The sequence below is a fragment of the Trichoplax adhaerens genome, genomic scaffold, assembly GCF_000150275.1.
Source record: "Trichoplax adhaerens TRIADscaffold_2 genomic scaffold, whole genome shotgun sequence".
NCBI classification, from domain to species: Eukaryota; Metazoa; Placozoa; class Uniplacotomia; order Trichoplacea; family Trichoplacidae; genus Trichoplax; species Trichoplax adhaerens.
The window spans coordinates 3,694,316-3,719,552 of NW_002060944.1; the positions used below are offsets into that span (position 1 = coordinate 3,694,316).

General features: G+C 31.1%; 1 protein-coding gene across 1 annotated transcript; it reads left to right on the forward strand.

The window, feature by feature from the left end:
- Positions 1-564: 564 nt before the first annotated feature.
- On the forward strand, positions 565-24,486 carry TRIADDRAFT_20649 (uncharacterized protein; the record flags this gene model as incomplete). Its single annotated transcript, XM_002109328.1, has 3 exons — positions 565-758; positions 23,940-24,139; positions 24,254-24,486. The coding sequence occupies 3 exons, from the start codon at positions 565-567 to the stop codon at positions 24,484-24,486; spliced, it is 627 nt and encodes a 208-aa protein (XP_002109364.1).
- Positions 24,487-25,237: the final 751 nt, after the last annotated feature.

The following is a 25,237-nucleotide window of genomic DNA, read 5'->3' on the forward strand; positions in this document are numbered from 1 at the left end:
ACCAAATCGATTCAACATTAAAGCATCTATTACATCATTACGATTAGCTCAGTTTGTAGATGAATGGATATTATTGACGTATTGCATCTATGCAGTTAAAAGAATTTAGTTTACAGATGAGCTCAAAAGGCTACATCAACTGTCTGCCTTCTAAGGCGTTTAGTGTTAAATCATAGCTGAGGATTATCCATACATAGATTACATCTAGATCACAGTTTTGACCTCTAATTTTTCACGTCAGGATCTTGCTACTTTCCATTTACATCTCAGAATCAATTGTTGCACCCTTTCTACATGTTATCAATGTATACACAAGCTGTAGACACTATTCTTCTATCAATAATTGCGATTAGTCAAATATACTTACTAGGAATAATGTACTACCAAGTTTTAAAGTTATACTACTGCTCTAGAATTAATTTTAATCCGTCTTTCTCATTTAAAAATCGTAAATAATTACTTGTTCTATCTGACCGGATGATTTTGTTTGGCTATTTCTCAATACTGTATTAAAACTCAGCTATAACTTATTCTATTTCTGTTATAGTTGACAATCGTACTGCTATGCCACACTCTTTATTAGCAATTAAGCAGAAGTGCACTGGCTGCAATCAACTCATTCAAGATAAATTTCTATTAAAAGTAGCCGACGATTTATGGCATGAAGATTGCCTAAGATGTTATAAATGTACTCAGCCGTTGTCTAAAAGTTGTTATATCAAGGATCACAAGTTATACTGTAAAGAAGACTACGATAAGTAAGAAACTTTGCTGTAATGAACAATGCACACAATTTTAGTCAAATAAGGTATTTAATGTAGGTTTGAACGATTTTTATGGTAAGGAATCGTACGATGACCATCATCTATCGTTGTTCAATATTTTTCTAGTCTTATAATAGTATAGTTTAGTAGCTACAGATTTTGAAAGGTTAGGACATTGTACGATTGTCATTACAACATTTTAACATGCTCCTCGAGTGTGGAGCCACTTTTATGCCAGGGTATTCATATTAGTCAGTCCACCATTATATAAAATGGAAAATCTTGATTTCGTCTTCAACTTTTTTGTATTATTGCCTTTTGTTAGGGCTATAATAGTGATTATTGTTATTGGAGTTTTTCCCTCACTTTAAAGATATGCCAACCCCTCTAAGTATCATAAAAACGAAGTTGATTAAAAATTTAGGCATCAATTTTTAATTTCGTGCATTCCAGTGGTGCATTATGGAAAAGTTGAGTTTTTTAATAGTAGTAGTGCAGTCACGTAATCGCCAGTTGAGGCGATTACTTAACGATTGGTTAATGGAATAAATTAAGGTAATGTACTCTTAGTTTAAAGCTAATATCTTACTGCTTGTATTTACAATCTCTGTAGCGCTGCTGTCGTGACATGATCAATTTGGTAAATTGCTAAATGTTCCATTCAGAATATACCTTTACGTAACAACCTCTCTCATCCTTATCTTTATGAACTATATCACATATAATCTATAAATATAGATTCACATAACGCTATCAATAATAAAATAGCTAATGGAAGTACATGCAATTGAGACGATAAATAGGAGTATATCTAAAGCACTTGTTTTGGATTGCGTGGAATTACTGTATATCATGTAAATCAAAAATAAAAATTAATATGACGATTCAGAAGTTTTAAGTATTTAGTTTTAGTTATTAAATAGGCGAATACAGTAAATTTTCCTGATATGAGAATTTTGAAATAATATTTCAACAGCAACGTATAGAAGTATCAGAAAGTGCTCTACATGAGCATTTTTATGTCCAATGATAATGTAATTTATATATATATATATATATACTGCTGCCTAAACAATAAGATATTTTCTGTTTGTGATCAATACTACAGTAATGATTATAAAGTATTGAGAAAGGTAAAATCTCATCAATCATACCACGTCTCTCATATAGATCTTGATAATTAACATTACTGAACCGGCGATAAAAGCATATTTTCTAAGCTAATTTTTCACTATTTATTTTGGTTAACTCAATGATCACTCTAACAACTACATATCAATAATGGTGTAATGTATAGTTTCCTAATAAGTGGATGTCCTGTAGTAATTTTTAGGAAGTCCAATTCTATAATATATTATCTAAGTATTATAAAGAATAACTCACTATTTACTAGGTACATAATGGCTATGTCATGGTAACTAACTCACTTCTAGATGTTGATATGCATACACAGACATCGAATAGACTTCTTATGACGAGGTTGATATTTCCTAAATTATTTTAGTCCATTTTGCTTCCTTTCAATTCGTTTTCATTCATTTTTCAATATACTTCCATCATCGATCATGGTTGCTCTTGTTGGCAAGATAATACAGTTTCACTATTCTAGTTAGATAGAACATTACTATACCAACGTACAGTATGCTTGCTATTAACAATTCTTTTAAATAACTTCTTTTATCCGTTTCATTGGTTGTCTTTTTATTGTTCCATTTACTGGTAAGCCATTGACGACAACTACACTACATTCTACATTGATCAACCTTTTCGAAAGGAGGTGCAAATTTGATCATCTGCATCACTTATACTTTTAAAATTATCAAAACATACAATATCTATATTTCATCAAACACGTAGATATCGATAATAGGATAATTATGCCTACCTACTGAAAGAAAACTATCGATCAGTTTTTATTGTGTACTTAAAACATTAAGAACATAATACTATGGTTCCTAGATCGTTCTTACAATATTCATCGTTATATTAAAACTGGCTGCTTTTACGGGCATTACAATATGTGACAATACTCGCTAGTATGGAATTGCAATATTGATCGCAATTACCTTCTTCGTTATCGTCATCATCATTTACAGCTTATTTATTTTTGCTCACAAATAAAGGTAACTCTTAAAATTTATTTAAGTTTCGAAACTGAATCATTAGCATCGTCAATATGAAATCATGTAAGCCATTAGTGATCCCTTCAAACTATAAAATTGACTATTTCAAATAGCATATGCTAAAACAAATATAAAACCAACTTAGCTTTAGTTTATCTAATATTCTAATAGTGATATCGCTTAAATTTTGTCACGCGATGAAATTAACACCCCTGCTTAAGCCTGAATCTTCATATCATCACTTGCGTCTCCTATCTATTTTTTAATATAAACCAATAACCGATAATTCTAATTAGCCGTAACAAACGGATCATAATAAGACTCCAATATTTTAATTTTGTCGTCTGGGATAATAATGTACTTATTATAATTATTGGACATATAATGTAATAATTTATTAGATCTACTGGAGGAGAATAATACCAGACAAATTAGTAGGGTATAAAAAAATACTGTGGCTAGTGTACATTGAAATATTCAGTCAGTGTTTACTGAAACGATTATAAATCATCTAGCTACCCCATTCACTGTAAACCACAATTAATTGGAGAGGCGATGGTCTACTCCAGGTGATATTTAAATTTAGCCTTTCAATTCATTCTCTTTATCATTTCCATTTCATAATCTACATAAATATATTTACTTTGACAGATTACTGGTCTATTTGGCAACATCTTGTCAAGTAGACTATTTAACAATATCTGTCAATCTTTTAAATTCAATATCGTAGCCATCATTAGTGATTCAGAAACATTCAACCAGAAAATTGAAATAAGACTTAAAGCAATTCAATTAATACTGTCTATTATCGGTATTCAGACAGCTACAGTTATTTCTTCATTGAAACGATAAACATTCTCCATCCTGCAATACCTGTTCTGTATATTGAAAATGGATAGGATGATGGAACAATGATAGCATATTCTAAGAATTTGCATATATTCCTACAGTATTACGTAATAATGAAAGATTTTGTCGATAGAAACGAACCGTAATTGATGAAAGTTAGTAAAATTCTAATCATTTATTTATATAACCACTTTCGAGACCATCCTTAACGTATAATCTTATTGCTATTTTCCTTATTCTATAAGCAACTCAGTCTGGAAACCTTTTTTAGTAATTTACCCACTTAGTCCTCACAGTATCCCCTGATATGTTTCTCTATCAATGAAATTCGTTTTGAATTTACGCCATAAACTACAAAATTACTCACAGACGTTGTTACAAGATTATAGAATAACTTATTCACGTCTAAAATATTAGGTTGAAATTATTGTTTCCATTTCACTGTAGAAGCAAATCATTTAAGCATTACCGTTCATGCCATATAATTGAATTTGTTAATTTTAACATCAGCTAAAAGCTATTCCTTGAAAATGAGCGAGCAATAATACTCTAATTTACTATTTTAAGGTTATTTTTTCCTTGCTTGTAATACACGTTTCAAATTATCGAATATTGCACTGTAGGCTGTTTGGTACTCGATGCGATGGCTGTGGTCGCATTATTGCTTCGAAGCAAGAATTAGTCATGAAAGCTCTCAAGAAAGTTTATCATGTTACATGTTTTTTCTGCCAAATTTGTAAACGACAACTTAAGCGTGGTGATGAATATATATTAAAAGATACAAAGTTGTATTGTAGAGCTGATTATGACAAAATTACCAATCCCTCCTTTGCTAACGTAGCATGGAATGAAGAAGACATAGGTATGTTAAAGAATGGTCAACGTAGCATCGATAGAAAGTCTATAGAATGGGTTGCCATCATTGATTAATATTTTTATATTAGTAAATGCTGATTTATCGCTGGCTATATTAGAAGAAGAAGAAGAAGAAGAAGAGGAAGAAGGTTCTCCATCAATGGATAATAAAAGGAAAACAGATAGTTACGAAGACCAATCCAATAATGCCAAAAGGCAAAGAACTGTATTAAACCCTCAACAGAGAAAATTATTCCATGATTCTTTTGAGAAAAGTTCTAAACCTGGCAAAGAGGTTACTTTACATTAAACGAGCACAGTAACTTAATAATTGGTCCGCCTAGTTTAGTAGTCAAGGTTCAGACCATTTTGCTTGATATGCTTCTTACCTTCGCTCCAATAGGTTAGAGATGAATTATCACGTAAAACAGGACTAAGCGCTCGAGTAGTTCAAGTCTGGTTTCAAAATCAACGAGCAAAAGTAAATAGCCTGTATTGCAATTTCAGAATTTAGTTATCATGACTGTATTATTATAACATTACCTGTCAATTCCTGTAGTTGAAAAAAGAAAATCAGGAAACGAAAGGAACTAGAAGTCATAAAGGATATCGAAAATATTCTTATCGTGATGAAAATTCCAGTCAAAGTAGGTGTCTTAAATTAGAGTATCATAAAGGATCTGAGGCCCCTTAGTAAACTATTGCAGGCATACAGTATGATATTTTTTATCGTTGTTGTAGTAATACTATTGCTGTATTTCTCCTAATACCAATTTACTAGGTGACATGAAAGATTCCGATAGCTCAGACGCTGGAGAATATTCAGGAAATAAACAAGACTAGGTAGACTAGCTTAACACTGATTCAAAATGAGTCGTAAAAATTGTAAATCAATGAGCGTATAATATACTAGATGTCTTTCTTAATTACAGATTTTTCATTTTCATTTCCATCATAAAAATGCTCAAAAGCAGCTTTAGCAATATTTGATAAATGGCTCCTTTTTTTATTTTTACCCATTACTTCTGTAATGTGAATTGAATAAACGCAATTGCTAATTCATGATCAATTCTATTTACAGTCTATCGATTATGGTGAAGAAAGGAATGCTTTGATCTACGCAGCCAAGCGATTGGAAAGAAATATCTTGTTTTTCAACTTAAAACAGACCGTCTACAATTTCTAAATTAACTAGCCCAAATCACCGTGTTATTTCTATTATAACGGAATTAATACAACAGCATTTCAAGACTATTATAAGTGTGAGAATTTATACTAGGACATCGTTTGGCTTTTTTTAAAGGCCTATAATCATACACATTATCGGAAACATTTTTAAATTTTTTAATTTTGAAGTAATAGTACCTATAATTTATGGTGATTCTAAATATAAATATGTATTTCCATAACTGACGAAATTATTTAAAATTAACCAAATCTCTTTGTATAATTATTTTGAACTACATCAATCTCATCTTATGGCGATCAGCAATTATTACCGAGAATGTTTCTAGACATAAGTTAGACAGTAGTGTATTCCAGGATCATTACCGTTTAGCACTTTTAACATAAATCACTTAGATCGTTGCTGCATTGTGCGATAGTGTTCGATTATATTATCAATGGATAGCTTTTACATTGCATTTAATGTAACATAACTTCCAGAATAGTATTATGCTCAATGTACAACAGTTTTAATGCTAGAAAACCGAAGATAACAAACCATGCCCATAACTTTCTGAAGTTGTGATTTGTTATTGATACTTGTGATCCTTTAGCAGGTCATATAACTGATATAAGTAGGCATGCCATAATACATCCTTTTCTGCATAGCTGGTACTATTAGTAGATACATGGAATAATACTCCACTCTAATGTATATTTATAACTTGCACTGTACTTTTTCTTATGATCTTATGACAACACCTGCAATTGTATCACGTGTATTCTAGGGATGCTTAACTCTAACTTTCTACACGCATAAGGATTTGTCAGATTGCTGAATTTTCTCCACTAATGTTGTAAAGTGTGAACTTTAGACGTTATCTTTTCATTTCCAAATTTAAAAGCCCAAGTTAACTTTAACATTCGTGATTCACCTTTCAGTTGGTGATTGTATCTTTAAATGTACAGATTCTGAAGTATTATTACAAATAACAATATCTGTGAATAAGTATAAAATATGTAATTGATTGAATCAGTATATATATACAATCCTAATCATTGATTAAAATATTCTATAAATATTTGAACATCACAGTTTTAACTTTGTCTTCATGAACTTTATCTCCGTGAAATGAATTATAATCGGGAAAACGACGCATTTAAAATGAGTTAAGCTACAGTACATCCAACTAATATGTAGAACTCAGGTAGAAGATCGGAACTGATGATACGATAGTTTCTGTTAGGACTATCTTACCGTACCATTTATAGCAATACGAAATCAATTTTTTCGTTAAGAATAATTTAAGGTATGAAAGCATCGTCAGTAAATTCTAAATGAATGGTTATATTTTCGTAAACTAGTTATCCGGTGTTATTCTTCACACCTTCACGAATTGATTATTACCCTTGCTATTAAGTGTATAATCTTCGAAACTACCAAGAAAATCAGCTGAACGAAATACAACTGATTAATTACTGTGATGTGTCATTAACAGTAATCAGTACGAAGACATGCGGACGACGAGACGTTGTTGTATTACTAACGGTGATTATCGATATATCAATCTTCAAGGAAAAATTTAACATCCAATTTGGCATTCCTGTTTTCAGAATTTCGTTACTAAACTTAGTTAGAAGCAGATCGAATCAATAGTGAACAAGCGACTATTTAAAATAATCAATTTCATAGTGACATATTTTCGATGTCTAAAAATTAATATTTATAGTTAATACATGGTTCGGAACTAGAAACATAAGGCTTTCAAGTCACATAAACTTATTCACGAAAATTTACAGCACCACGAGAAATCCAACTATCAAACACAGTTACTTTGATAGTGCTTACTGATCTTTACTGTACTTTCATACTACGTAAATACTTGAGATTCTAAATGTCATGCAAGCAATCTTTATGCTGATATTTCAGACCGTGGGGGCTAGACAACAATCGGATTAATCCGCCTAGAATGCAACCATGTATGACTAGATACATACTGCACGTATACTTTTATAGGCGTTTTCGAAGCAGAAACATTTTTACACAATGTAAGCGATGTACTAGGAAATATAATCTAAGCTATTTAATGCTAAGGGCTTTTTTCGCTTTCCTGTCTAAGAATGTAGTAATGAATCATCGCTGCGTGGCAAATTAATGGGTATGGGAGCATATCGTAATCTACGACCGTGGGCTTCTTCTGTAAATACTTCCAAGAGAATATTTCTAATTTGATTCCAGTTATATTACAGCAAAGCAAGTCTAGTAGTATTGATTTACAGGCAATTTTACAAATGATTGCCTCTAATTAATGTATACTTTAATATATAGTAACGCCGTTGTTGGTATTTACAGTACAACTTTGTTCTTATTATCTTACACGAGGCGATTCGCTGGCAATGAAACTCAATTTAATAATTGTTTATCGTAGAATACTAATAATTATTATTGAAGTGTCTAGGAGTTAACCTAGCGTTTTCTGTGATTGTTGAAATATCTCCACGAACTTAGTACAGGATCTGCGAGCTTTTCCGGTTAAGGTCTATAAAAATTTAGTATAGAGAATTCGGGAATTTATTGATCCAAGCCCATATGCTTAAACTGTTCTATATCGAACTACACATTTAATGTAGAGGACGAAAGATCACTTTTTACCCAGGTATCTAAATTTTAACTATACTATTAACGCTTACAGCACTATGGTAATGATACAATCTGTTGGAGCTACTGATGATATGTGCAGGACATGAGGGAGCGCCGGTACAGTTCCTAATTTACACTAAAGATCTTTAATTTATTGGATAAACGTCATAAAACGTCAATAACACTCCTCACATCCATCATGGCTAACAAGACAATATACTAGAGCTAGTGAAGACATGTGCTCTATATCAGTTAGCACCGGTATGATTCTTCATTTATACTAGAGATCCTTTATATCAAAGATATAAATGTTAAAATACTATTAATACTATTAACACTATCATGGCTAATAGAGCAATATGCTAGAGCTAGTAAAGACATGTACTCTATATCAGTTAGCACTAGTATAATTTCTAATTTACTCTAGAGATACCTTACCGTATATCAAGTAGGTAAATGTCAAAAACACTAATAGCACCCATTATGGCTAAAGGAGCAATATGCCAGAGCTACTAAAGACATGTACCCTACATCAATTAGCACCAGTAAAATTTCTAATTTACGTTGGCGATTCTACACAAAGATACACAGATAGACAGTATACGTGAATATCTACTGGATATAGGACCTCTAATGTACTAGTATACCACTACTATGCAAACTATAAAGCACGTTAAACCATGACTATGTGCATCTTTTACTTATTAGATGTAGTCCTACTCTCTATTATCCGCTACTTACCTCATACTATGCAAAAACGCCTATTGGTACGGCACCTTCCTGATGATTTTTGTTATTATTCAAGGCACAACACCTATTTGAGATTGTAGTCAAGGAATGTGGAAATACATGATTCTTCAATAGGGGTTAGCTAATCGTAACTGATATGAGCTCATGTAGTGCATAAAGAGATTTCCATACCGCGCATATATCAGATAATCCGTCGTTTTATTGATTGAAAAAACGACAGTGTCAACGAAATGTTATTAACTTGTTTCATTCATAAGTACAACTACATAAATACGAGTATTCAAAAGACTAATGGAGAGGAATAATACTCGTCGATTTTACACTGTATAAAATACTAAAAGTTGAACGTCTTCTAGCATAAAATTACAACATACACGCAGATAAAGAAGCAAATTAGGCAAATAGAGTGGGTAAAATATTGACAATGTGAAATGATATTAATATACAAGCACGAACATATTAAACCATATTTTAATGAGATGAATTGATACCACTTGAAATTATGGAGCCTTGAGATGATATCTTTCAACAACTTTCTGTGATCAATTTTGCTCAATTAATAATAATAAGTTAAGGAATATTATACAGAAAATGAATTAATATTTTAAGATCCTTCAGCAATAACATTAGTAGAAATGGGTAATCAAAGATAAGTTATAGTGGAACTAATAGCGGATAAATGTTGAATGGTATTTGTAACAATTTTATAAAAAAAGTAACTTTGGTTCAAGATTAGATTTGTTATTATCACCAATGCCATCTTCAAATTGCAATATCAAATATCTTGATTAAATTATATTAATTCGTTAATGATTACCTTTAATAATTATTAATAAATCTAAAAGATAAGCAGCTTTTTAATATACGTAACATCTAGCTGCATGCAATCTACACAGTGAGGCATTACCTAATATTTATAGGTAATTACATAATACTTGGCCCAGATGTGTGTATACCTAATGCATGGAATCATGCATAGTTACATTTTAAGAGAATATTTTAATAGCTGTTGTATTTGGACAATATGGTACGCAATTGCAACAAGTCTGCATGTAGCACTAGACAATTAATAATTTATCAATAGCATAACATGTCACAGACTAACAAAAAATTATGACGATGTCATTTGCCACGCTCATAAAATCCAAAGTTGCTAATGCATCGCTCATATGATAATTTAAAATAATATATATTAAAGATGCTATGGTTAGATTCAACGTAAAAAGTACACTTTATTACGAAATATCAACATATTAATTGTCTTAAAAGACAGCCCCCTCTTCGGAGAATAATTATACTCGTATAAGCTGGATACCATGAGAAGCTTATGCTTATGGAACACGCCAATTTTCTTACTTTCTGCGGCACTGTGATTCCATTCGGTTTATGCTATTCAAAAAAAGTACTATGCATTAATTAATGAGAATATTATATTTCAATTTGTGGCTATAATATTCATACCCCTCTTAGGTTAGATCCAAATAAAAATTTGTAATTTGATTTATCAAGATTATAAATTTTATTAAATGACTCATTAAATCAGCTTGATGCTTACCTATATCAGTAGCCGTTGTTCTATTCTAATGGAATACTCTCTTCGCCCGAATTTTCTTGTTCGACATAATGTAATCGACATAACAAACGATTATTTTTCAAAACAAATTCTTCACCAGTTGATAGTTGCCGTTTGCAATCATCGCAAGCGAAGCAAGCCAAATGGTACACATTATCTTTAGCGCGCCTAATCCAATCATCCGATGTTATGTAACGTTTACAGCGAGAGCATTTAACGCCAAACTCCCTATCGATAGCAAATGGACAAGATTTTACAATGTGTTTGCTATAGATTGAAAAGCTACAACACAGCGAGTCTACTGGCATGTTCATCCTCCTTCGTATCTATCTACGAAATGATACTATATACTGACAACATTCCCATCGTCAGAAGGTTAAGGTAAAGTTCTAGATTATCTATGACAAAACTAAACCTAACTTTATTTTGAAAAATCAATCATTTTGTAGTACAGTTGTAATAATTTCAGTCAATAGTACATGGATAATATTATAAAACCAGGCCTTTCTATAAAACTACCTATACGCCATAGATAACGGTATTAACAACAACCATCAAATTATGTTATCTAACGAAAATAAGCTTAGCATCTATCCCCCTGAAAGTCACTAACTAGTAATCGTTTATTCAATGTTATTATCACTGATAAACAGATTGCAAAATTTCTTGCATAATTCTCCAGTAAATTATCGGTAATGTTCAATAGCAGCGCTATGTTAGGTTATAGCTCTAAGATTTTACAATATTATTCCGATCACTGCATTCGCACGACATCAGAGAATGTATCCACTGCAGTATTATCAACAACTAGTGTAGGCGCCATGCTTTTCATGGTAGCCCGACTCATATTATGATACTAAAATACTTTATAGATTTATACATGTGAAAATGATCAAATGTAGAAACAAATAACTTTGTTATTGTAATACAGCACTAGGAAATTAATACCGCAAAACATCTGGAGTAAATTGTGTCACTTAAAAAATGTTACAAGACGTTAACCGTAGTTAATGCACTACGAAAGAGAAAAGTTTCGAGATTTCTTTGATAACTTGTATATAAGCAATTAATAAGGAAATGTACGGTATAACGACAAGTATATCTATTATCAATCGTAAATATAATACGTAATTCTAATATTTTTTATAGATATTTGATAAATTATTTAATGCAGATAATAGATATACGATAATAGTAAATAAGTACTCCTAATTATAAAAGCGCATGTCAATAGTTAAACGAGTAAGTTTGACCAGAAACGGTGATTTTTAATACAAATCTACTGAACGACGGTATTCTACAGAAAAGCATGATGATTAATAATCACTCATTAATAGTCATTATTCCAAATGCCTTATGATGTAGTTGAAGTAGTTTATGTATAAAAATATACCTCATTCACTTAAAGACTCTTCTAGCCTTAAAAATTCAATTGTTAGTGACTATATAAGCACTAGATATTTTCTCTATTGTGATAACTCTCATCTGAAAAAGTAATGCTAGATTATACCCTGTGCAGCCAGTGAAGATTTCCATCTAAATGAACCTGTTAGCACTAGAATTTTTCATATTTTATGACCTAAATTAAGGTTGTCTAATCTTATAAGGATAACTTTTAGTTTTACCATTAAAATCACTGACAGATTAATTTCGAAATTAATAAAATAATGCTATTTGGATTCATAGTAGTTCTATGTATTTCAAATTGCTTCTGCTTTGCATCTTAAATTTTAGTTTTCTATCGGTAAATATCATCGGTAATTTGAATTATGACCATTGAATAAGTCTAACGTTAGTAATCAACATATTTGTACCTCATTTATACGGTAGTAAAACTATATACGTATACTTTAAGATTATTGTAGGATAATATATTTGTATGGTTGGGCGACGTATTATCGTAAAATACTGCAAATTGCGAACTTATTGTGACCGCGTTTACAACGAAATATCATCAATACAATCTCTGTTAATATAAACATGTGCGTGATTGAGATATTCCATTCTATAAAATATTACTCGCATTGTGATATTTATGAGATAATTTTACTTCCCATCATACTATAGTCAGCTACCTAATTTACTAGTAATCTTGCAGTATTAAGAATATTATTGAAGCCTATTTAATGTTCTTGGCGCTAGTGATCGTGACTCATTTCCAGATGAATACATCTCGTATCATCATTATAAAATGACACTAAGTATGCAGCATTGTATGCGTAAATAAAAATTTTCAAAATGCTAAAATTCTTAAATGGATATGGGAATGTCGAAGAATCGTCAACTGAACTTTCGATAGCAATGGTCTATCAAGAGTGCAATGGACAATTGTTTCATATCAACAATATAGGTATTTGCAAGTGTAATATAGATAGCGTTATTAGCCATAGTCCGTCAGCAGCGCAACGGGTTGCAGGACTAGTGATTTGTATAATATACTGTACATCTGTAAATCTACTGCCTATAGAAAGAGCGATAGATAAATCTATGATATAAGTATTAATGTACTAAATGTAGCGACTTTTCACTTACTTAAAATAGTCGGATTTGCAATACAGATGATTGTTTTTGATGAAGCATGAGGTAGATCCTTGAAGTGACATATTACATTTGAAACACTTTAGGCAATTAGGATGCCAAGAACAATTATCTACACGCCAAATATGACGATCATAAATCACTTGATGACAAGCTGAACAAAGAGGGTCAACTGTTATCTAAAATGATTAAAAAGATAATATTATCAGTTTAACTTTAGTAGAATATTTTATAAGTATATATTTTTATCTATTCAAACGGCGAAAAGATGAGTAATCGAAATATAGCATAGTTAGAAACAAGACAGTAAAATATAAATCACAAAATCGTTATCCCTATCGTAGATTAATCCAGAAGTAAAAAGGAAATCACTATTAGTTCGCGATAATAAATTAGCGGAGTGAAGATTTAAAAAAGAGATCGTGAATAATAAATTCAATCAATATATCACTCATTCCCTTATCTAGGATAGTCGCTATTTATCTTTCTCCATGATTCTAATTTTCTTTTATATTCTATTATCCCTTGTCTCCTACACTAATCCCAACTATTTGATAATCAGATAAACAGTATAACCAAAATAAAATAGGATTATTTTTGTCTGCAAATGATTGCCGCACTTTCATCTTAATTCACATACTATATTTTTCAGTATATGTATCTACAATTGTGGGTATTTATTACCACTGATAAGACTTTGCCTTCATGGAGATTGATTTTAACTATTAGTATACTGTAGAGGAAAACAGTCATAGATTTCTCTATTTATCTTTTAAGTATATACAGAATGCAGGATCATGACAAGGCTTCTAAAATGCTGGATAAGTCACTCATTTTTATTAGATTATGCTATATGTGATCAAAAAACTTATTATAAAGTAGCTATGAATATCTTTTTTGAAGTATTTTTTAATTAAATATTCATTATAGTTATGAGGCTAGCAAATTGATGAAATAAATTTATGGTGCTTAGATTAGGCAATTGGCGTTTTTAAATGCACGTGGGCTATAATTATATAATACTATTAAGATTTAATACTTTACTAAGGAATAATTAGGAAGGAAATTTTAGAAATAAAAATGACGAGCATGAAGAGATTTAGTATAACGTAAGCGCTTCTATTTGGAGATGATATGCATTCTAGTGGATGTCAAATACAGTTACTACAAGGGTTGCAATACTTAATTTTAATCACCTTTAAAACTAATGATAACTCTACAATTTACAAACATTGTGATTTTTGATTATCAGTTTATCTTTCCCAGGCTCAATGATACGAGTCAGAAGTTTAGTTAGTTGAACTTGCTGTTGACTGTTGTATATTGATAAAGTAATCTATTGATATTCAATTAAAGTTGTAACTCTCGATGACAGTCACTTCAGTACCATCTTTAGTTCAATTTATAAGAAGATAATACAGTATGGTAGGATATATAGATAAATACTAGATAATATCTAAATATCAGATCATTATAAAATTAGCTTATACATTGGGTCAGTATGATACAATTTGATGAATAGAATGCATTAAGAACTGGATGCCAAATATTTAAGTGATAACGTCGCATTAATCATATTTAGATTGGGACAGAAATAAAATTTGTATAAAACGATATACAAAACAACATGGATCACGTTGAGAAGCATTTTTGAAACTCATTGTTGCAGTAATTGGCACCAACAATATCAATACGATTGACCTATCCATTTTTGTAAAATATTAGCCTAAATAGCATGCAATGTCGTGATATTTACATCTTGTTGACTTGCTGGATTGGGATAATTTCTTTGATCGGAATCCATCTAGCCACTACTTTCCAGACTCTTTTTAATCTTGCCAAGTAAACTGCATTTTATCCAGTTATAGTAAAAAATAATCTTCTTTCATCAATCTCGAGGTAATATCGTCATAAAATTTTGAATAACTGGAGACACTGTCATGAAATATGCAGTGGACAATAGCTAACTTGGTGCTAACTCGATTTGAAAAAAATAAAATAGTTACAGATAGTAGAATAATGGATAAGATGATCAATAAGTATTTTTGCGTGGGTTGGATGGAAGCAAGTATGGATAAGTTGTAATAGCTGATATAGTTGTTATAAAGTATTAGAGTTAAGTAAATGATGAATAGATAAAAATAGACTAGCCTCAATGTATCTACTTTTTTACAAAATGTGGTTAGACATTCAGTGTTACTAGCTTAGAGGTAATTTAAGTTAAAGATATTGACTTTACAATTGGATTGGAGAATATAAAACAAGCCCAAGGATATTGATCGACGGTTACCTTGTCAAGTTATTGAATACAATCTAGTACAATCAATTAATTATTAAAAAAATTCCTCAAGATTATCGTACGTAGTAGTTAGTAGAAAGATAGTAAAAAATGATGATAACCAAGCGTAGTCTTATTGTAGGACAAGAAATTTGCTGATAGTCAATGGTGATGATAATTACGTTGAATAAGAAAACGATGATATCGACCAAGGATAATAATGATGATCACAAGTTGAAGAGTATTCAAATCGATGATAGGGAACTCAATAATAACTAGATCGAGTTGCAGTCAATCGCAATTTTCTCATCAAGATAGCAAGAAAAGTTGAAATATTGCGTGGTCGTCTAGCTCTAACCTCATTTAGCGTGTTTACCGAAAGATAAGTCAATAACGATGCTAAAAATGATTCTATCGTGTATCAATATACAATATATAACAGTGCCAATAGTCAAGGATTAATTAAACTGAAGTTATTCGATGGCAATAGCGTTTTATATCGTACTTGAAAGTAGAAAAAAGTGGAAGGGCGTTTAAGGAATTACAGTTACGATAACTACGATTGCAACGTTATCATTATGTGTACTTTAGCGCTATATTACTGTACTATACAATGATGTTGCGGTCTAGCAATTGATCAGTTGGTATAATCATGGAGCTTAATGTTACATTAATCAGCCCACCAATCAATCCATTAGGCAACAATTTTAGAGGATTAAATGTCAATCAAATCTATTCACATTATGGATCTCTTAGCCATTAACTAACAATGAATAAGGTGTGGCTAAATGGCGCCTTGATGGAATCAACAACTACAGTAAGAAGAAGGAAAGTCTGCAGTAAGCTATTTTTCTTTTGTTTTGCATCGACTGCATACTTTTACAGTTGCAGACTAGTTAGAAGAAAGAGTAACGAATGGATAGAAAAATTAAGCTCAATCCTACCATGAGCCTTTATTCTTGATTTCCCTATTGGTGTTGTACAATCAAAGTTGTCAGCACGTTTATGTTAAATTATAAATATAAGCAATCATTATAATAGATACACAACGATTCGATATGATATGGAGTTGATAACTTCCATACAAATGAAATAAAGTTTATCAATTGTAATCAATTGAAAAAAAAAGGAAAATCTGGCCGTTATAATAAGAGTAATATTTGTATATTGTCTTCTTTCACTAGCTACTGTCCGGCCATCAAAGTTGTGTCGATAGCTCGAAATTGATCGCTAATTTGACCGTTATTGATGGATCTCATTAGTACTTTTTCATGAAATTAATGCAAACAAAAAGCGTACCAAGCTGATATCTATAATAATCCACTTCACAACTGAATGTAAACATAAATCAATTCTTTCTATTGCTTGTTAACATTAAATGCAGCCAAACACCATATGCAGTCTATAGTTTATTCAATACACCACCTTTAACTTTATTTTTCATCCCACGCTTTGCTTGTAACATTGGTGAAACATTAAGTCCATGATAGACTCTACACGAAATCTGACACATGTCAACATTAGGTCGACCGCCAAAAACTACAATTATCGTCACAGTGATCTTTTCTTGATCAAGATTAATCCTAAGCAAAGTTCTGACTTGACAAATTTACTTTCAACGCTTCGATAGAGTAGGGAAACAGTTATCGTGCCAGATTGGGAAGAGATCTACACTTCAACATCATTTTCCATTAAGATTATATTAAACCTTATGCCACACAAGATATAAATTATATACTGCAACATTTTTATAGCTATGAATAGCAAAATCTGAAGCAACTTTACAATATTTTAATGCAAACTTAAGCAAGAAAGCGACAATTCAGGGTAAAATATATCTATTTAGCTACTTTTATCGATGTCTTCATGAACTACAGTATAAAAACCTCTATTTAGATAGAGGTGTTTTGTAATCGCAATCTAGCTTTTTAAGCATTTTTTCATCGATATCAAGAGTCTTGATCGAAGGAACTCTTAGATAGTACGCCATGGTCAATATTATTTTTGACTTTGGATTATTCAATAATCGATTTATGACGGCAAGCTCATCTATTTAGAATGGTCTACGGAAATCCTTACTGATAATTATAGATTTCAATTCCACGTGCTAATACAAGTATATTTAGATAGAGAAAAAATAAGCTAACATAAGGTAGATAATAATTAATGTTGCATATAAATACCATCGGACTAGTGATACTATTTTCAGATGATAAAACTACATGCTTTATAGGTTACAAAACAGAAGACTCTCACAAGTTCTTAAAGTTAAGTTTAAATTTGCAGTACTATCTTGCCGAAAATAACTAGCCATTACTTTAAAGATAAAAGGCTAAATTTTCTATTTATTATTTTAATCGCTGGCAGCTTCAGCAATATTATTTGAAATGAGCCGTAACATCGTCCATTTCAGCTGGTTGCAACTTGCTTCTATTTCCTGTCGTAGAAAATCATTTATGATATACTACTCTACGAGTACTACTCGTTTAATTATACTCAAACTCGTAGTAATCTCTATTCTACTAGCTCTGATGGCGGCATTAGTTAAGCTGGAAGCTACATCTGTTGGTAAAATTACAATTTCAAAGCAGATATCTCCTAATCCATTAGAAATTTAAAAGAAGATTAATATGTACCAATTCTATACTTTTTGGTCTTTATACATAGATATACGAAATAAGTAACTATGTCAATACTGTAGATTAACTTTACTCAACTAATCAAATGATATTTCAGCATTGATATACAACAAGGCTAACTAATATATTTAATTCCTGCTTTTCAATATAGCCAATAATGCAGAGCATGCTAATTTAGAGCATTAGATTCGTCATCCATCATGGTATTGTGATAACTTATTTTGTTTTACACTAGCATAAGTACTCGTATCTCCATAATGTAAGATGCATATGATGTTTAGTCCATAGTCAGGATCCGCTGTGACCAGAAATTATACTTTGTACATCTTCCTAAAAATACTGAAAGAATACAGTCGTTTAGATTGCTATTAGTTTGATTAAAATAGTCAAATACACCATATTTATCCTCCCTGCAAATTTCTATTCACTTACATACTCAAAAGTAATTTTTAAGCTTTCTCCGATTGACGTAGCTTACAATATAATTTGCAACACTAAAAGGGTTTAACCCATAAAATTTATAGTTTTCTGCTATTGAATAGGATGATAATTTATAACTAGATGGATTAAATTAACTAAAAGAGATCCTCAAAATTCTAGAATTGCAAATTGTAGAAGCTATTTGCTATCGTCAGATCTATTTTGCGTTATTGCTAACCTAATTGCCATACTATGATACTACCGTTTCACTAGATACAACCCCAACTGTTCTATTATGGCAGTATGCTAAGTACTATGATAAATTACCTGAAGATAATGCAACAAGAATTCCACTTTCCTTTTTAATGCTAGACTTTATAAATGCATAAAGAAATTGTTTAAATTAACTGTAAGCCTCTTCCATGAATACGTAAAACTAGACTAGATTTTACGAATATAGAATGAACCGTGAGCCTTTTCCATGAAGAACTACTTTTAAAAGCTTCTAATCTAACCTCTAACTCGAGCTATTTGGGGACTGCAATACATACAGTATATATTTCAAGGCAATGGATTTCATTCACTAGATCTTATAAAACTGGTAAGAGATCACGTTTCAAATTTTAGACATTTGCATTTGTGTCAATATATTCCGCTGTAAGCCTCTTCCAAGAATATGCAAAAATAGACCAGACTTATAAATTTCGCTTTTCTTCGCGAAATCAGACTTGGTGAACGTAGAAAATGACTTAATGGATTGTAAGCCTCTTCTATGAATAAGTAAAACTAGATTTTATAAATTTTGCTTTTCTTTGTAATCTAGACTTTATGAATGTAGAAGAATAAGTACTTGTAAAAATTTCTAATCTAACTTAATTCTAACCTTAATTCCATCTTCAAACTTAAGCTATTTGTGATTACAATATGTACAAGTTCAGCATATTTTTTCAAGGTAATGAATTTCACTTGTTAGATCTTATGCCAATAGAACTTAAATCTTGAGAAACTGGAAGGAAGATCATATTTTTAATTTTTGCCATTAGGCTTCTTGCCAATTTATTTTGCATTTTGTAAAGGCAGTAGAAAAATTGCGATATTTTTCATTTGCTTAGCCAGATGCTCGCCTTGATTAATGGCTGCTATCACATCATTGTTGAAACTCTATAATCGAGTCACATGTATTGGTATGCCTTAAAAATTCATAATTTTCAAATGTACAACTTTAGCTCTTAAGACTTGTTGCCTTAGTTCTAAAGCTGTATAAGTATTCCAGAAATGAAATAAGATTGCCTAAGGAAATGCACAACACAAATGCGAAACTCTAATAACTAATAACTAAAATTTGTCTTGAATCGGAGACAAGACAATGAGAGAAGATGACAAGAGCAGATAATAATTTATAAATATACTGGTATTCGTATAGAAAAGCTCATGTTCCTACAAGGATCCTAGATTTCATAACGTTTCCTCATAAGCATCTTGCATGCTGTGTTTATATAGGGTATAATATTCATTTCAAGGCAGTTGATTTTGCTGTATTTTCCATACTATAAGAACAGAATCTACACTAACTTTAATGTGAATGCAATGAGATGAATTATCCATTGATTACGAACTTATTACAATCTTAACGTAGACGAAATGTATTTTTGCATCGCAAAACAATTATCGGATTGAATCAAGGGTATCCCCTACAATGATGGAATAGAACATTGATTGGGCCAGATATTTAATAAGGATGAAGGTGCCGTTTGATATTAGATAACTTTGATATGATTATCTACTCCATATTTAAATAGACGATTTGCTACTAGTAATAAATGATTTGAATAAGCATGATGAGATAGAAAATCGATGAGAGAGCTATAGCTAGATCAAAATGGAACGTGATGAGATAGTAGCATCCCTGCAGTTATTATTGAGCACCTTACACCAGAAATAGACAACAGTGGGGTATTACTCATCTGTCAATATGAATATGTAAATCGTGTGGCATGCCATCCATTGTATCCAATAATATGATTAGGATAACTCAATTTACCGCCAATAACATGCATCAGATTAGAGAATTAGAGCTATCTAGTAGAAAATCTAATAATCTTGTAAACATTGCGACTAGTAGCTAAAGTTTAGTTTTCAGAAAGCTGCGTGCTTCTTCTAGTCCATTAAAGTTTTTTGGACAATTTTGAGAACTAGAATCGATGATTTTTAAATCAGCTGTAATAGCAATAATTTAGTTTTCTGAAAGCTATATGCTTTTTTAAGTCCGTTAGAAATATGATAATTTTGAGAACTAGAATCGAAGACATTGTATTGCAATTATAGTAGCTATTATTTAGTTTTCTGAAAGCTACATATGGTATGTTTATTAATGCTTTAAGTTTTTAGATGGCAAATTATATAAGAATTATTACCACGTGCTTTGATAATTCTTGTATGTTGGTATAAAGTAGAGTATTTATACGTTAGTTTAAGTCATATTTTTCTTTTTCTATATATCTAAAGACAAAATGAGCGTACAGCACTTCCTCTTCTAGGCCTTTAAAAGTTTGATAACTCGATAGTTAAAATCGAAGACTTCAAAGCAATTGCAGAAGCTAACATTTAATTTTCTGAAAGCTACGTACTTCATCTAGTCCATTAAATGTTTGGTAATTTTGATAGCTAGAATCAAAGACTTTTTAATTACAGCTGTGGTAGCGAATACTTGGTTTTATGAAAGCTAAATACTTCTTCTAGTCCATCCATAGTTTGACGCTATTAGAAACTAGGATTGATGACTTTAAAATCAATTGTAGTAGCTAAATTCTACTTTCTGAAAGCTACATACTCCTTCTAGTCCATTAAGAGATTGGTAATTTTGAGAACAGCTACAGAATTGGTGACTTTTAAATCAGTTATAGTAGCTAATATTTAGCTTCCTGAATATTGCTTACATCTTTTTCTAGTCCATCAAAGTTTAGCAATTTTGAAAACTAAGATCAAAGACTTTAAAAACAGTTTTGATACCTAATATTTAGTTTTCTGAAAGCTACATACTCCTCATTTTAGTCTATTAAGAATTTGGGAATTTTTAGAATTCTTAATCTTTTAAAATAGCTGTAGTGGTTAATATTTAATTTTCTGAAAGCTATTTGCTTCTTCTAGTGTATTTAAAGTTTTGGCAACTTTTGTGAACTAGGATCGTAGACTTTAACAGTTAGTCTTACTTAGTTTGGCATATCTTCAACAAAAATAATTTGATTAGACGATTTTATCAACCAGGCGCTATTCATATCACGCAGAAAGTCATATATATTGTTGAAATTTACCCTTTGATCACCAAAGTTAATCAAATTAAGCTTACCATCTGTTACTTGATATTAATCCATTTTCAGCCAATGGCTAGAATATGGCAGCGAGTGCTATTATGTATGTATACGTTCACAAATAATGTAAAATAAACCGGATTTAAACAATCGTCGAGGAAATTACAAATGAACTTATAATCCAAGAGCAACGATATGGCTATTGGTAACATAGATTATAAAGTTCCTGATTTTGTAATTACAGCATTATACACCCTGCTAAGCACTTTTAAATGCTCAATCTTCGGAAATACTGTAAACTGTTCATCTAGGGGTTATTGCATGCAAGCACAGGGAGTAGCAACTAGAATAAGAAATATACTTCAAAGGTAAGCAATCTAATAACCAAAATATTAATCAATTAAAATTCCGAACTCGTTCCTGTTAGTTAAATTAAAATTATATCAGAAATTTCTTGCTCAAGTTACTGGATTAATTTTTCTAATTATTCTGATGCAGCCATTTAGATATTCTTAAAATCTTCAAATCATATCTCATACTGTCTCAACTTATTTTATGATATAAGTATTCATTCTTTGTTTTGCATGGTAGATTTAAGTCTTGCAGAAAAGATTTGAAGCTTTTGGAATTAGATAGTCGCCGAAATGGTAAGATTTCAGTATAGCCATCAGCGTTGAATTTGTGATTTCCATGTTATTTAATTTGTATAAACTAGAGAATTAAATAATAATTATATGCTTATCAGATAGATTACGTATGTTTTATCGTTTTTATTACAGCAGTAATTGAGTTGAGCTTTTAGACTAGGTTTCTTAGTCGTTATTACCTGCATGATGGTTTACATAACGACGAGTAATGAAATTTTATTAATATAAAGGATTCACGTATCGAAATTAGACCCAAGCTACAGCAAAATCTTCAAACAGAAGTCAACGAAGTCAATTATCTTGAAGGTATTCTCATCTAATATGTATAGTAGATTTGATACAGAATTATTGACCATTGCTTTTAAGGAAATGAATCACTTTCGATCTAATCATTCTGGATCAAGTCGCTTCATAGTCCTACTTTACGTCGTTAGTAATTGTTATGAAACCAATTCTCAGGGTTCAAATAAATCCGAATAACGGGATTGTTATAGCCGAATTAATCTTTAGGACAAAAAAATTCAAATTATAATAGTATCTACGATAAACTATCGACAAGAAGAACTCTTGATTTACTCCGTATTCCAGTTATGTACTCTAAGCATGATTTATTAAATCGTGGCAGTAACATTATCACTACGCCTAAAGGATATCGCCACGCTTTTACGCGTTACTATAGCGCATTTGAGTCATTTCGATAATAATAAGGAATTTAATCTCAATGCTAATCTCGTAAAATTCTGGCAATACCGTAAATTTCTAATGACTAACATTGCTATCTTATGTAATTTTTATTTTAGAATTGCTGTGTTTTAAATGCCAAGAAGAAATTCGCGATAGGAACATTTACGAAATGGATAATCAATTATGGCACGGCAAATGCATTTCATGTATAGATTGCGGTAAAAACCTCGAAGGAAAATGTTTTGTAAAGGAAGAGTCAATCTATTGCAGCATGCATTACTACAGGTAACGTAAACTAACCAGTCATTCTCTATAAATAGAGGGATATTGATTCATTTTGAAATAATTGATACTATGATATCCCTACTTAGTAATTTATTTCATGAGAGACTACAACTTTTACCTGTAAACTATCATCCTCTTCCTGATACTGCGTCGATTAGTATAGCATGAATTTTAAATTCCTAGTACCCAATAATGATGTCATGCTAGATTATACTCATACAACTTTAGATGGTTGATTATTTTTAACACTCAAAGCAAGATTAGCTGTATTTCCAAGAAAAATATTTACGTAATTATATGAAGATTTCTTGAAGAATTTAATATATTAAATAATTTTTTAAATACTCCCATTGGAACTATGATGCTATTCGTAACCCTCCCATACTATCTTGGTATCAACTGGTACACGAAATTGCAATAGACGATTTGGACGTAAATGTCAAGGTTGCAATCTTGGTATCTTACCGGATGAGATGGTTTACCGACTTCATGGCTCTTGCTATCATATTAACTGCCTCCTTTGTATAGTATGTAGTAGACAATTTAAAGTAGGCGATAAATATTACATTTCGGATGAAGGTAAACCAATTTGTAAAGAAGATTATGATGTCGCCATAATGTGTAGCGATGGTAAGCTAAGTAGCTGCTAAAATGTTGAAAAAATTGCCTGATCTAAAGATTTTCTACATATTGATTAGATATGGATTACCCAATTTATCACAATTTTTTTTGTAGATTTTCAGCTACATCATCCCAATCTTAAACGACCTCGAACATCTATAACACAACAGCAGTTAAAAATGCTTAATTCGGTCTATCGAATTAAACCGAGACCAAGTAGAATTACCAGAGAAATGATTGCTACCAAGGTTGGTTTAGATTTAAGGGTCGTCCAAGTTTGGTTTCAGAATAAACGTGCTAAAGATAAGAGATCAATTACTTCAGCCCATTCAATCATAACTGAATAATTGATTCTATTGAAATAACTTAATTGTAGACCAAGCATATGCATTAGACGACCGGCTCCCATTATGACAAATATTATCGGATATTGGCAGTAATTTATGCCCGTATTCGCTTTGCGATTAATTAAAAACTTTACTTACCTGTGTTAAGGATGATTAGCCATGATTCTAACATTAATAGTTTCAATTCAACGAGCTAACGAGGGAGCTAATTAAAGCATTTTTTAAAGTAGATACTGCTACCGCAGTATTACAGTACTTGATAATCTATGTTAAATTGGCTACAATACTAGATATTTACTTGTATGTGTAGCAATTTGGATTATTATGGCCAGTTATAGAAATCTTTACGCTATAAATATGTAAGTTCCTATGCGCTTGTTAGTAAGAGAGCTAATTAAGCATTTTTAAGGTAGATATTACCACCGTAATATTACTTGATTATCTATATCGGATTGGATATAATACTAAATGTTTACTTGTTTGTATAATGATCTGAATTATTTCAGCCAGTTATTAAAATTATAATTCATTAATTCAAATTCATATTCTTAATAAAATTGAAGTTAATGGAAGAATTAACCAGACTTAGAATATTGGTTCGATGTGTTGATACTGGATGCAGTCTTTGTACTGAGATCTATACTTTTAATATTGTTACCCCTAATTGCCGTACCGAATTTACTATATGCTCAATTGTTATGTTTACGACTCCCATCACTAATTAGCAAGATTGCGGTTGCGAAAAATGATA